At 48.0% G+C, this 14942-nt stretch overlaps 1 protein-coding gene across 2 annotated transcripts in view; it reads left to right on the top strand.

Annotated features, from left to right (window-relative positions):
* Positions 1-14942, top strand: part of PDE4B (phosphodiesterase 4B) — a 175715-nt gene that overhangs the window by 35030 nt on the left and 125743 nt on the right. The window contains exon 1 of one of the 2 annotated variants that reach the window (XM_038143748.1): positions 2674-3062. The exons of the other annotated variant lie outside the window; for it this stretch is intronic. Within the exon in view, the coding sequence (XP_037999676.1) occupies positions 2827-3062 (236 nt within the window). The 5' untranslated portion in view covers positions 2674-2826. Of the gene's footprint in view, positions 1-2673; positions 3063-14942 lie in introns of those variants that run through there. 2 annotated transcript variants of the gene reach the window in all.

Genomic DNA, 14942 nt, shown 5'->3' with positions numbered 1-14942 from the left:
CAGCGTGTCTGGCCAGAATTCCAAGCTGTAAATCCCTGGAGAATTCGGAGATGTTGACTGCAGGGTCCCGTGTGTGTGGAACACCAGGAGTTGGCAGAGTGAGGAGTGGGAGCTGGAACTCCAGGAGAGCTCTGCTGGGACCTTTCCCAGGGAGTTTTGTCAGGGATGTGAGGATCCTTTGCCACCAGGAGCTGGAAGGTGCTGGAAAAATCTCCTGTGCTCAGGATGAGCCTTCAAAGTGCTCCAGGCAAGCTGAGCTTGGGGAAGCTCTGGCATTCCGTTGAGTGGCACTTTGTGTTCCCTCTCCTCCTGCTTCCCCAAGGGAATGGAGCCTTCCTTCCTCCCCCACGCTCCTCTTCATCCTCCTCAGCTGCATTCTCTGGGATTTCTCTGCCCATCTCAGCGCAGGACCTTGTCCAGGCTCTGGGGCTGCCAGTTCATTACTGATTTATGGGTGGCCAAATAATGGGAAGCACTCCCTTAATGGACACTTTGGGGAACAGTTTTATTGCTTCTGAAATGGCATTTCCCTCTGTTCTCCCTGCCCTTTGAAAAGCTTTAGGGAAAGGCATGGAATTTCTCCAGTAGCAGATCTATCCTCACAACCCCCCTCCAACATCCCATTAGAGTTAGAAAGTTCATTTTTATTTCTGTTTGGAATTTCATTGATTATTTCTCTTGGAAATTTCATTTTTTATGTCTGTTAGGAATCCCATTTTTTACATCTGTTTGGAGTTCCTTTTTTTTTGTTGTTGTTTCTGTTTGCAATTCCAGATTTATTTCTGTTGGGAATTCCAGCTCCAAAGCATTTGTGTGGATTTGATTCCCCCCTCAGCTCCCAGGCTCCCCTTTGTCTCTCCCTGCCTGTCAGTGGAGTAACAGATCCCAGTCTACCACGTCAGAATTCCTAAATCATCCAATATTCCCATTGTGCTGCTGCCTGAAGCTCTCAGGATTAAATCCCAGTGCAGTTCCAGTCCCTTAGCGAGGCTTGGGCAGATATTTGGGTTTATTTTGGTTTTTAATAACTGGGACTAGGGCACAGGGCAGGCTGGGTGGGCTGTCTGGGAACTCCTCTCTAGGGAAGTTCTCCATGATGAGGCTTTGCTGGAGGATGCATGCTGGTGTTCCTGGCAAGAGTTTTGGGATATTTGATGGAAAATCCACTGGAATGGACGGGGATTTGCTGTAATTGATGCCTGCATGGTGCAACCAGAGTACTTTCCTTACATGCTCCCCCTGAGTCTTCCTCCTTTACAAACATTTCCTGTATTTGCATTTTTGGTCACCTTATTTTGACCAGTTTAAAAAGTCCCTCGGGGATTTATTGTGCTCTTACACTCCTTGTCCTCAACTTCTTTACCTGAATGTTCCTTTTTATCCTTGGAACAGTAGAACTTGCTTTCATGGTGTTTATATCCAGAGATAAAAATTCCTGTTTTTTTTTTTCTCTTTTAAATACATGGACTCTAAAAACTACTGGAATTGGCAGAGAGCTGTCAGCTCCCCCATCCTTTGGTTTGGCAGGGGTTTCACCCTTTGGCTCTGCATCCCAGGGCGGTGGAGCCTTTCCATGGAGCAGCAATTCCCGCCTGCTTTGTTCCTGCAGAACAGAATTCCTTTGTTTTTGTTCCCTTTTACCTTTAGCTCCACTCTTAGCGCTCTCCCATCCCTCCCAGAGCCGGGGAGCAACATCGGGTTGCTGGGCAGCTCCTTAAAATTTCCTGGGGATGCCCCACGCTCCCCGCAGGGCAGGACGAGTCCGGCTGTCAAAATAACCCCGAGCCAATGAGCGCGGCTTGGGTGGAGCCAGCGCCGTGCGGGCAAAGCTAATTCTCAATGAGAGCCCGGCCTGGGAGCGCCGGGCGGAGCGGGGCGCGCAGGATGCGCGGAGCCGACCCCTGAGACCCCTGAGCCGATCCCTGAGATCCCTGAGCCGATCCCTGAAACCCCGGAGCCGATCCCTGAGATCCCGGAGCCGATCCCTGAAATCCCGGAGCCGATCCCTGAAACCCCGGAGCCGATCCCTGAGATCCCTGAGCCGATCCCTGAGATCCCTGAGCCGATCCCTGAGACCCCGGAGCCGATCCCTGAAATCCCTGAGCCGATCCCTGAAATCCCGGAGCCGATACCTGAGATCCCTGAGCCGATCCCTGAGATCCCTGAGCCGATCCCTGAAACCCCGAAGCCGATCCCTGAAATCCCTGAGCCGATCCCTGAAATCCCGGAGCCGATCCCTGAGATCCCTGAGCCGATCCCTGAAATCCCCGAGCCGATCCCTGAAAACCCGGAGCCGATCCCTGAAACCCTGGAGCCGATCCCTGAGATCCCTGAGCCGATCCCTGAGATCCCTGAGCCGATCCCTGAAATCCCGGAGCCGATCCCTGAAATCCCCGCGCTGTACGCTCGGGGAGGGCGGGATGCTGGAGCTGTGCGCGATTCCCTGAGCCGATCCCTGAAATCCCGGAGCCGATCCCTGAAACCCCGGAGCCGATCCCTGAAATCCCGGCGCTGTCCGCTCGGGGAGGGCGGGATTCCCTGAGCCGATCCCTGAAAACCCCGGAGCCGATCCCTGAAATCCCCGCGCTGTCCGCTCGGGGGGGGCGGGATGCCGGAGCAGAGGCTGATGAATTTTTCATGAGCGGCCGCCACAACCCCGGGAGCATCTTCCCAGGCAGAGCCGGGGCTCGGTGGCGGCGCTGCCGGGTGCTCCTCCTGCCGCTGCCCGCGGGGTGAGCGGGGCCGCTGCGCGTCGCCGCCCGGCGCTCGGGGGATGCTCGCCCGCGGCCATCCCTGAGCGCCCGCAGCTCGCCCGGCGCCGCAGCGATGACGGCCAGGGAGCCTTCCCGGGAACTCGCCGCTCCCGAGGCCGAGGTTTACATCAGGACTTTCAAGGAGCAGATGCACCTGGAGCTGGAGCTGCCCAAGCTGCCCGGGAACAGACCCACGTCGCCAAAGATTTCTCCTCGCAGCTCGCCCAGGAACTCTCCCTGCTTTTTCAGAAAGTTGCTGGTGAATAAAAGCATCCGCCAGCGCCGTCGCTTCACGGTGGCACACACATGGTAAGCTCTGCCGGGTTTAAAACTGGGTTTAGACTGGGTTTAAAACCAGCGGAGCTGCGGTTTGAAGTGGGGAGAGCGAGCGCGGGTCGTTGGTGGGTTCTGCCGGCGGTGAATGGAGCAGAAAAGCAGCCGGGGCATGTTTAGTGCGGGGCCTCGGCCCTCGTTCAGCCGCCGTTCTCCGGGAGAATCCAGCCCTTTATTATTCCCGGGAACAAAGGCAGCAGCCGGCAACTTTGCCAGGCGCCGTGTGCTTGTGTGGGAGAGCCCGGGCTTTCGCTGCAGAGCCCAGGAATTCATTCCATGACCTGCGAATATTTTTCCTAGCCCATTAGTTTATTTCAGATCCGATGGAATTATTTCAGAGCTCATGAATCCATGATAGAGCCGAGAAATTAATCTCAGAGCCCATGAATTCATTTCAGAGCCCAGGAAATCATGTCAGAACCCAGGAATTCGTGTCAGAGCCCATGAATTCATTTCAGAGCCCATCAATTAATTTCAGAACCCAGGAATTCGTGTCAGAGCCCATCAATTCATTTCAAGCCCTGTGAATTGATTCCAGGACTCACTTCTGAGCCCATGGATTCATCTCAGGACCCATGCATTCATCTCAGAACACATCTCAGAGCCCAGGAACTCATCTCAGAGCCCAGGAACTCATCTCAGAGCTTTCAGGACATGTTTTTTCCTTCACTCTCTCAGCTCAGGGTGATTGGAGCAGGGCACTCTCAGAGCTAAATCTTGGAAAAAGCTTGGAGGCAGTTTTTGCTGGCTACAAATCTCCCTCCTTTCCACCTTTTTTTCCCATGGGAATCCTGGCTGGGAGGCTTCTTTCCCTCCCCACAAATCTCTAACCATAAACAGTCGATTTGGGTGCCATTACAGCTGATTGGGGCTGCCTCTGCGGGTCACTTATCCTGCTTAAACCATAAACAGCCATCAAGAGATGAAATAAAATCCAGGAAAATCTGTGAGGATCTCACCGGTTCATTTCCTAAATTTCCTCTTGCAGGATCCACCTTTTAAATCCCCATATATGCACCAGTTGAGTGTGGGAATTGAACCAGAAAACTTTGAGTAATGTGAATTTTCTAATCCTTCCTCGCGCAGCCATAAATCCATTACTTTCCCATTCCTTTAGAATTCTGGAATCCTGCAGAATTCCTGCTTTTTCTGTTTGTTTATTGGTTTCGGTTTGTTTTTTATTTAAATCCAAGCAGCAATAACAACCTCGAGCTGGTTATGAGCTGTAGCAGCTCCAGAGTGTTCTTGGGGATTTTAATTGCTCAGAGTCGCTGGTGTTTGGGGTTATTCACATTAATTCCCTGGAACATCTGTCATGGAGCTCATCTGATCCCAGCAGCCTGTCCAGGGAAATGAGGGAAAGATGCTCCAGCTGGGAATTAGGGGAGCAGGATGGGACCAGACTCAGCATCTGTGGTGCTCGGCGAAAAAATAATTCACATATTCCACTTGGAGATGGAACTTGGGTCAACTTGTAAAGGAGGTGGGATCCCTCTAAATGGAAAAAAAGGAAGGTTTTAAACTCCATTTTTGGGTGATTTGGAACTGTTTTAAGTTTAGATAAGAAAGAAATAAATGTAGAAATTAAGAAAATCGCTCTTAGAAGGTTCCAAGAACGTTTGAGTGTGAGCACACCCTCAACACAAACCACACACCAAACCCAGCTGAAATTTAATTTGAATATTTAAATTAATTTCCAATATTTCCCTGAGCTCCAGCATTTCCTTGGAGTGTTTGGAGGGTGTTCCATGTGTGCTGTGGGGTCCAGCTGAGCCCCTGGACGTGCTGGGAATTTTGGGGTTGGGATGCAGGGCACGGAGCAGCCTCACCTGTGCCCAGCCAAATGCCACTTACGTAAGGTGCCCTTTGTGGGAGCTGGGAAGGAAGGGAAGGAATTGCCTCGGGAATAAATGGGCAGTGCCAAGCCAGGGAATTCAATTCATCCATGTTGGATTTTATGGAATCTGTAACTTCTCCAGCCTCCTAACCAGGGAACTTCCTCACTCTGGAGGGGTAAATCAGCATTTTCCCCACGTTGATGCCGTTGTTTGGGGGATCTTCTGCTCCTTTTCCTTGTTTCCAGTTTTCTGCCTTCCCTCCTCCCTCTTTCCCTTTGAAATAATGGTCTTCTCCAGGCATTTTCCTGCTTTTCTGATAGTACGTGGCAATTCCCTGCTCCTGCTGGTGCTGATGGAATCTGTGTCACCACAGGCTGCTCCCATATCTCCCATATCCAGACAGATCTTGCCCAGAAAAGAAAGGAAAGCAAATATTGAGGGTTATTTTTTTTAGAATAAGGCCATGATTCAAGTGTTTCCATGATCCAAATGATTCTTTTCCTCAGGGAAAGGCCGTTCCCACTGGCCACGATCCACATGTCACCATAGTGACCTCCAGACCTGTGTCAGCCTCATCCCTGCCTGTTCCAAACCCTGGATCCCATCTCCAAATGCCTCATTCCCATGAGAGAACTGCACAAAACCTCTGCAGCTTTGGGGTTTTCCTCCACCAGCTTCCAGCAGGCTCATTCCTGACTTGCATCTGGACTTGCCTCGGAGATCCCAGAATTTCAAATTCTCCTTCTTCCTTTGATAATTCCCGTCGGATCCCTTGGTGCATTTTGGGGGATTTGATGGGGAAAAAGGCAGGCAGAAGCCATGGAAATTTTGGACATGGCGAGTTTCCTTTGGAGTGACTGGAGAGGGGATCCTCAGCTCTTTCTCCTGCCAGCCAAATCCCAGCACATTCCCATTCCACATCCCACAGTCTGCTCTTCCTCACCCCATCCATGCCTTGAGGAATCCAAAGGAATAATTTAAAAAAATATCTTTGATTTTTACACCTCTTCCATCTTATTTTTGCCAAGCCAGAACTTCAAATCATCCATTTTACCCCCATAGCAAGGTCCTTGGCAGCAGTGCTTGGAAGATCCCAAAATTCAGTGTTTTCCAAGTGTACTCTGCAGTTTCTAGCACTCATTCCTTTGTTTTGCTGGATTTAGCCTCAAAATTATAAATAGTTCCTCAAGGCCAGGTTGGACAGGCTTTGAGCAGCCTGGGATAGTGGGAGGTGTCCCTGCCCATGGGAATGGGATGAGATTTAAAATCCCTTTGAACCCAAACCATCCTGGAGTTCTGTGAATATTTCTCCAACCTAAATCATTTATTCCATTTTTATTTATTCAGGCTCTGCTGAGCTTTTTAAGAAGGGATTTCTACAATATGATGTTGATTGTCTTTTCTTAATGAAGATTTTTGTGGATTTTTCCCAAATTAATTCACATTTAGCTTTGTTAATTTAATAACTACCTGTTACCTCATGGATGAAGAAAATACAGAACAGAAATTAAACCTTAGGAAATTTTGCTCTGCTTTTTCTCTTGGTTCTCCCTGAGTGCAGCTAAAACACAGCCAGCAATTTGCTTTTCCAAAATATAATATCAAATATAAATAATTTTATTTTAAATCCATCTTCTTTTTTTTTGGAAAACATGCTCTGTTTTCATGGCACAGCAATCTCCCATGGAAGGATTCAGGGAGTGAAATAAGATGGCACAATCCAGTTGAGATTTTTCCAAGCCTGGTGAGTAACAAGGGAGCTCTTGAATTCCTGGAAGCTGCGAAATCCCATGGAGGCGGATGGAAATGGTCAAATTATTGTGCTGGCTTTTGTTTTATGATCATGGAATGGTTCTTCAGAAAGATGGAATTTTGGAGAGTATTTGCTTGGAATTGCTGAGGAGAGCAGGAATTGATAAGATCCATGAATTTCTCAGGTGTTTTAGTGGTGGTGGAGGAGCTCAGGTGCTCCTGGTGCTGGTGGAATTGATAAGATCCATGACTTTCTCTGGAGGTTTGGTGCTGGTGGAGGAGCTCAGGTGCTCCTGGTGGCTCCCATTCATGGATAAGATCCATGAATTTCTTTGGAGGTTTGGGGCTGGTGGAGGAGCTCAGGTGCTCCTGGTGGCTCCCATTCATGGATAAGATCCATGAATTTCTCTGGAGGTTTGGTGCTGGTGGAGGAGCTCAGGTGCTCCTGGTGTGTCCCGCTCTGCTGAGGTGGCCCTGCCCAGCACTGGCATCCCAGGATCCCAAATCCAAGCTCTCCTGGCCACCTTCTGCCAGGATTTGGCCTGGAGGAGCTGACTCCTGCTTTTGAGGCAGACCCAGTGTCTGTCACTCGTGCTGGGTGATCTCAGAGGTCTTTTCCACCCTCGGGGATTCCGGGGTTTTTCGGGACGTGCTGTTGGAGCCGTTTCCACTGCGCTCCATATTTAGCAGGATGCATTCCCATATCCCAGTGTTGGAAACACCCTTGGCTGTGCTTTGATGAGCTGCTTGTGTTTCTCACCCTCTGTTGATGTGATTTCGAGCTTCTTTTCCCAGTTTGGAAAAAAGCAGGATGATCCTCCTGCTTCCAGCAGTTCCTCTTCCAGGCTGGGGCTGGGATTGGATGCGCTGTGTTGCTCAGTTCTCCTCTGAAAGTTCCAGGGGAAACAAACTGAAGGGAATAGGGAAAAGGATGGGGGGGAAACCAGAAGGTTCCTCACTTTTTGTCAGCTGAGTGTGTTCTCCCATCTGTCTCCATCTCCAAGGAGAATTCCTCAGCACTTGGAGGAGGGATCGCGAAGGACACGGAGGTGAGGAGGAGACACAAACAGGCCCACACAACAACCGCAGAACCAGCTGTGCCATCCCTGCATCTGCTCTCTCCAGGGAAATTGGCTCCCAGCCCTGGCTGAATCCATGGAAAACAGAAAGGAGCAACTTCCTTCATCCCCCGGCCACATATGGGGGGAAAGATGGTGTTAAATAGTGCCCAGCTGTTCAAAATTCCAGCAAAACCAACAGATCCTTGGGTTAATAATTGGAGTTGCATGGATTCAGCCATTCCCTGGGAAGGGGAGAGAGGAAAGGAGCGGATTCCTTCTCAGAGAAATTATTTCTGGAGTTTTAATGTCTTTAGACAGGTTTGAATGCCTTTAAATAAGTTTCAATCCCTCTAAATGAGGTTTTTTTAGTGCTTGCAGTGTCCAAATCTCTGAGGAATAAACATTCCCAGAGGATCTGTGGTGGCTGAGGCCTGCCTGGAGAATCCCTGGCCTCCAACCCTCACACGTGGGCTCAACTGAAGTGAAATTTTCTGTGGCAAAAGAGTTTCTCCGGGAGGTTTTCCTGCTGGGTTTGGCTTTGTTGGAAGTGTTGATGTGTGGAACTTCCCTCGTGGCAGCATCCCCACGTTCAGGCTGTGTTTTTGGGATGTTCACTTCCCACGTGTGGGCAGTGTTTTTGGGATGTTCACTTGGCTCCTCCCGGGCTCCACTTGCTTGCCAGGACAGACTGTGGCAGACACATTCCTGGTTTATCATCATTTAGGCACTGTGGGTTGGCTTCACGGCAGGTCTCGACATTCCTTGATCCCTTTTGGGTTTTTTTTGGGGTTGTTTTTCAGCTTTTTTTGTTCTGAATAATCCCAGTCTTTTACTTGGATTGTCTGGCATTGCCTCAGGGGTTCCACAGGGATCAGGGGATCGTGGAATCATGAAGCCAGGAGGGTTTGCAATGAGAGAGATCTTAAAAATCAACCCATCCACCCCCTGCTGAGGGCAGGGACACCTTCCAGCATCCCAGGTTGCTCCAGGCCATCTCCACCACTGCCCTGGGCAGCCTTTTCCCATGGATCGCAGCCCTGTCCATGAAAAAATTACCCAGATATCCAACCTCAACAGCAACTCTCCTGCTGTCCCTGTTCCCTGGAGCAGAGCCCGGCCCCACTGGCTGTCCCCTCCTGTCAGGGAGCTGTGCAGAGCCAGAGGACCCCACTGGGTCTCCTTTTCTCAATTGTTTCTTTTTTGCTAGGATTTTCTGTGTATTCTTAAAATGTTTGGTACTGCAGCTCTGTTTCCAGAAGCTTTAATGAACCCTGCAGGTGAAAGCTGCAGAATGATGGATGGCTTCATTAGGTGGAAGTTGCCTTCCCTACCAATAACAGAAAATTAGCTTTTCTGTGTTATTGGATCTGTTATTCCTGAGCTAACTGCAGGAGCTGAGCCTGGAGTATTTCGGAGCCCATTCCACAAAAATGAGGTTCAGGGCACCTCAGAACGTTCAGAGGCATCCAGTCCTTGTAGCTTCAAAGGTGGTTTTGGATTTCTGTCCCTTAAAGCATCACAGAAGTCAAATGATGTGTTATTAATTAGAGCTGTTAATGCAGCAAACCTTGGGAACATGGACAACACTCCCTGGGATTCCAGGCTGGAATTCTGGGCTGTCTGTGTGGGGCCAGGGGTTGGTCTGGATGATCTCTGTAGGTTCCTGTGGTATCCCAGGATTTTGTCCTGCTTGGATAAACAGTCCTCTTGCTTACCTAGGGATTTCTTTATTCTGTGGTTTTGTTATTTTTTTTCTGAGGAAGGTGGAGAAAGAATGGAAAAGCACCAAATATGAAAAGTGGAATTTCAGGATGGGGTTGACAAGGAGCACAGGACAAGGCAAAAAGAGAAAGAGAGAAGGGCAAGTAAATCCAGGTCTGGTGCTATTCATACATCCTAAAATCTTGGGAAAATAAGGAAAACTCACAGCATGAGAAACTCATGTTCCTCATCCTTCCTTATCTCCCAAACCTGGGAATTTTTCCTGGAATTGCTGGTGGATATTGGAGTGCTGGACAGCATTTTAAATTTGACTTTTTCCTTAGTGACTGGCTGAGGGAGGAAAGTTTTGAAAGCAACTGGTAATTATAGAACTGGGATCACTATAAATTAATGATGGCAAGAGCTGAGTATCCGGCTGTTTTCCAAAGCTTTCTCTTGTCCTTAGGGAATGTGTCCTTTTAAATCTGGATTGTCAGACTGGCTCCCTTAGCAGGCTGTTCTGTGGAGCTGCTGGAGGTCAGGGCTGGGACAGGAGCACAAATGGCCCTGGTGTCATCTCCCCCATGGACTGAGCTGCTTTCAGCTGGGCTCAGTGTTCCCATTTTCCAGGAGTTTTCTGTCGGATTGGACCCACGGATCCACCTGTAAACAAACGCACGGCGAGGTCACAGCCTGTTCATAAATGATGACTTGGGTTTGGTACCGTTGGATATCGATTTCATCTGGAGCCTCCTTCAGCTCCACCGGAGGTGGATAAAAGCAGCAAATGGATTTCTGAGGCAGAGCCAGGGACAGCATTTATGGATTTGGTTTTCCTCTCAAAGACAGCTGGGAACAAAGGAGGAATTATGTCCCCAACACAAAAAAACCCACAAAACCCTCAGACAACTCCATTGTCGTGTAAGTGATATTTGGCAGACAAACATCCATGGATTTTGAGAGGAGTCCATGGGGAACAATCCTGCTGGCTCGGGAGATTTCCATTGGAGCTGAGATCCAGGTGATCCCGGTGGGAAATGGCAAAGGAGGAACAAGAGGGCGGAGGTGGGATGGGATGGAGAGGATGCCCATGGAATGAGAGCTGGGGTGATAAGCAGCCCCCACTCTGCACAAACCCGATCTGGAAGGGTTTCCCTGGAGCCCGAGGTCTTGGCAAGCTCCAGTCCGGGATCCAGACTCAGCTGCTGCCATTTTTTCCAGTTTTTTCTTCCCTATAAACACAAGGTTGTCTTCTCCCACCCTGCCTCCAACAGCAACACCTTCCCCAGTCACCCAGACTTCAGCCTTTGGTTTTTCTAGCAGAGGTTGATGGAAATCTGTTCTGCTGCACTTCCAGGCTGCCTCCAGAAGGAAGGAGAGAAATCCTGAAATGCTGAAATGTCAGCCTTTGCTATTTTTACAGCCTTTCCCAGGAAGCAGCTCCGGCTGTGCCGTCTGCATCCCAATTGGGATCCGCCGGAGCCGATTATCCCTGTTTGGCTTGGCCTTGTCAGTTGTTGTTTTACAGGGGAAAAAGCTGTTGTAGCAACTCGGAAAGGCCTCAGCTGGTCAGCTCGGTGTGAGGGGAATGGGAATAATCCTCAGCCGTGCTTGGAATGCGTCGGGAGCTTTGGGGAGTAGCCTTGAAACTTTGGTTTGGGATTTTGTGGGTTTGAATTCTGTGAATCACAGAATCCTGGGATGGTTTGGGTTGGGAGGGACCTTAAAGCTCATTCCATGGGCAGGGACACCCCCCAGAATCCCAGGATGGTTTGGGTTGGGAGGGACCTTAAAGCTCATTCCATGGGCAGGGACACCCCCCAGTATCCCAGGATGCTCATCCAGCGTATCCTTGAACAATTCCATGGAGAGCCCACACCACTGGGATTCCTTGGCAACAAGAACCAGGTCTCCAAGGACGGTTAAGGAAAAAATATCAGAGCTCTGTGGGGTGGAAATCCCTCCCGAGAGGTTGTTTTGTGGGGTTTGTTTCTGTTGTTGGGAATTCACTTTTCCCCGCTAACAACCTTTGACAGGGAGCGCTCGGAATCGCCTCCAGCCGGGCTTGAGGTGGGCTCAGATCAGCTAAAATTCGTTAAAAGGACTTCAGTCGACGTTAATCACAAAGCAAAACTTGAAAAATATTGTGAATTAAGCTCATGGATCTATTGTGTAATAATAGATGGAAAAATGAGGAATTCTCCTCGTGGGATGACAGTTGGATTTGTCAGAGAATTCCTGTTGATCCTGATCTGGATCACTCATCCCATCACTTCTGTCACTGGACATCATTCACACTCAAACACCATTCACACTCATATTTCAGACCAGTCTTTGTATTAATTTTGCTGCTAATAACTTATTTTTACTTATTATTTAAATCTCAAAAGTGCAATTAAATGGAAAACCAGGATTTGCTTCAGTGCTGGGAGGTGGGACAGGAACATCAATGGTGGGACTTTATCTTAGGGGTCTTTTCCAGCATTTCTGGTTCTGGGATTTTAAGGAGCAGGAAATAATCAAACACAATAATTAGAGTTGTTTTATTAACAGTTTGAATGGTGGGGATGGAAGCAAGCTCAGAAATATTTGGGGCTGATGTTTTAAATACTCATTTAGAGTTTTGTGCGTGGCAATATGAGGGAAATATTCTCAAATCTTGAAGAGGAATTTATGGAACTCATGGAATTTATGAGTTAAAATTTACAAAACCAGTGACTGGACAGTCAAAACTGGTGTGAACTGGGGGTAGCTGGAGAGGTCAAGCTGGAGATTCAAATCTCAGGCATTTCATTGTCTCTTGGATGGGTTTTGTATTTATTTAGTGCTTCCCGCTGTGTTTTGTTGTTAATAATCTAACTTTCAAATTTTTCACGATAAATTGCTCTCCTAAACCAGGTCTTGCCTTATTTCTGGTTTCTCTTAATGAAGGCAAAGAGAAAGAAACTCGAATTATTCTTTCAAAGCAAACATTCCCTGTGCAACCAACACCCCGGGCTGCTTCATCCAGATGTGCCGCGGTGGGAAGCGATTCCCTGGGGAAGCAGCAATTTGGGGACGAGTGGCAGCAGCCATTGTCACATCCCAGTTCCCTCTTTGGAGCAGGGAGCAGTGACACAAACTGGGAATGGCATTGCCCCAGGCACATCAGCCCCTGTCGGCTGGATTTGATTTTGCAAAGATAACAAGCTGAGCTCCAATTTTGCTTTCACTTCCATTCGTGGCTCAAGGAAAGGGAAGAGAAGAAACTGGAACAGATTATTAAATGTGCCTTTTAGCCCGGGATCACTCCAGGCAGAAGGCAGGATGCCTTAAGGAATATCTGGGAGGAAAATGCAGTGTTTAGAGAGAAAAATAGAATATTTAATGTGGTTTTGTTCAGTTTAAAACGGCTGGGGGCTTGGGGAGAGCATTTGGCTAAATAGCTGATGAATAATTCAGGGTCACTAATTTAGGAACTCTGTCATATAGCCTAAAATCCAGCGGGTTTTGGCTGTAAACAAAGAGAACAAACACCCAGCATTTAACTAAACAGCAAATTCCGGGGTTGAAGCCTGTGGACCTTTGAAGGGCACCAGCTCCTGGCTGAGGGAGGGACCATTTAATTAGCATGGATTTTTGTAGCAGTCAATATTAAAACCTCTCCCTGTAATTCCAATTCCACGAGATTTTATTCCTAAAGCACCTGGATTTATGGGGAGGAAAGTTTGGATCCAAGCACACAGTGGGGATTTCAGGAGCTCCATCTTCATCCCATAATTCCATGGAATGGTTTTGTTGATCCAAATATCTGAGGCGTGTTTGATGCTGTCCCTCTGCCAGGCCTGAGCTGGAGCTGAAAAACAAAGGGGAGGATGTTCCCTGGTGAGCTCGCAGCCTTAATTAACGCGATTAACAAATACAATTACCACGGAGAAAGGTTAAAAAGAGATAGCAGAGATAAAAGCAAATCTCCAAGAGGGACAAGAATGAACGCAGGGATATCAATGTTCAATCCTGGGAGCAGCAGCCACCGATCCAGATGCTTTTCCCAGCTCCAAGTGCCCCATTTTCATCCTGGATCCCTTGATCTGCGTTGGCAGGAGTTGAAATGCTGCATTTCAAAGGCAAAGGGAGAATTCCTGAGACTTGGAGAACAGAGGAGTGTAACATGTGTCACCTTTCCAGGCAGGCACTTCTGAGGCACTGGGGGTTTACAGGAATGCAGAAATCTCCAGAAAATGTTCATTGTACTTGGAAATAACCCTTTAGTTCCCATTCCAGTGTGATCCCAGGGTAGGGAATTTCCTGATGTTCCCATTGACAAATAACCCTTGATTTCCCATTCCAGTGTGATCCCAGGGTAGGGAATTTCCAGATATTCCTATTGGACAAATAACCCTTAATTTCCCATTCCAGTCTGATCCCACTGTAGGGAATTGTCTGATATTCCCATTTGGGAATCCTGTAGCTTGTGAGAATTAAGTGGATGCTCCTGCTCCAAGGGAGAACTGCTCCAAAAATCCCAGTAATTTTACCTGAGACAAAAGAAAAGCAGCAATTACTGAGAATTTCAGAGCTGTCCCTTCAGTGGCCCTTTTTTGGGACAGATATCTCTTTCAAATCCCTTTTTTTCTTGATTTTTGCTGCTCCAGCAGTGGCTTTGGGGTATAATTTTATTGATTTGTTTATTTAGATGGGTCGGGTTGTTTTTTTTTTCTGAGGACCTGCTGTTCCATAGGGCTTTCCTGTGGATCTGGGAGCTGGGCTGGGAGGATTTCGTGGTGCAGAATCGATCTGTGCAGCCCCAGGCTCTGAATTAAATTGATGTGAGAGCTGTGACTGGTTTTGTCACCAATAATTCCTGCCTCGAGCAGGATATTAAAGAGGACAAATGAATTCCAAACAAAGCCACCACCAACCACACATTTTTTATTTCACTTCCTGAATGTTCAATTAATTGTTGACAGAGATTTTTTGGGTAGATTGGGCTGGGGCTGTAAATTAAGCTTTTGTGGGTTTGTTTTGCATGCAGGGAGGATCCTGCCCGATTTTGAAAAGGTCACCACAGTTAATCATTTCAGGAAGGCAAGAAAATATTCCAGTAATGACTCAACTGAAAGGAATAACCAAGATTAAAAGCTTCTTAGTGCTTAATAAGTGTGATCTTGATTAATTCATGCTTTTGTGACAAAGGTTGGATTATCGAGCTGAAACGCATAATTTTTTTGGGGGGTGTTATTTGGTTTTAGGGTCTTTTGGCTTGATTCTGCAATTAAAAAATTGGAGATAGATGAGAAGAAGGAATAACAGGTACCTGGTGCAGCCAGTCCTGATCTGGAATTGTCCCAAATGTATTTTCCAGGAGATCATTTGGGGATGGAAGAATTGTCCCAGGTCTCATAGGAACGAGATCCTGTTTTCATTCCCAGGCTGCTTTATTTGTCAGTGGTTTTAGTCATCCTTTCAGCACCACAAAGTGAGTTTTGGAAATGATCCATCACATTTCCATAGAGCTTGGGGTT

This window comes from Motacilla alba, chromosome 8, assembly GCF_015832195.1.
Source record: "Motacilla alba alba isolate MOTALB_02 chromosome 8, Motacilla_alba_V1.0_pri, whole genome shotgun sequence".
In the NCBI taxonomy this organism is placed as follows: Eukaryota; Metazoa; Chordata; class Aves; order Passeriformes; family Motacillidae; genus Motacilla; species Motacilla alba.
The sequence above is the reverse complement of the archived record's forward strand: the minus strand, read 5'-3'. Positions and strand labels throughout refer to the sequence as shown.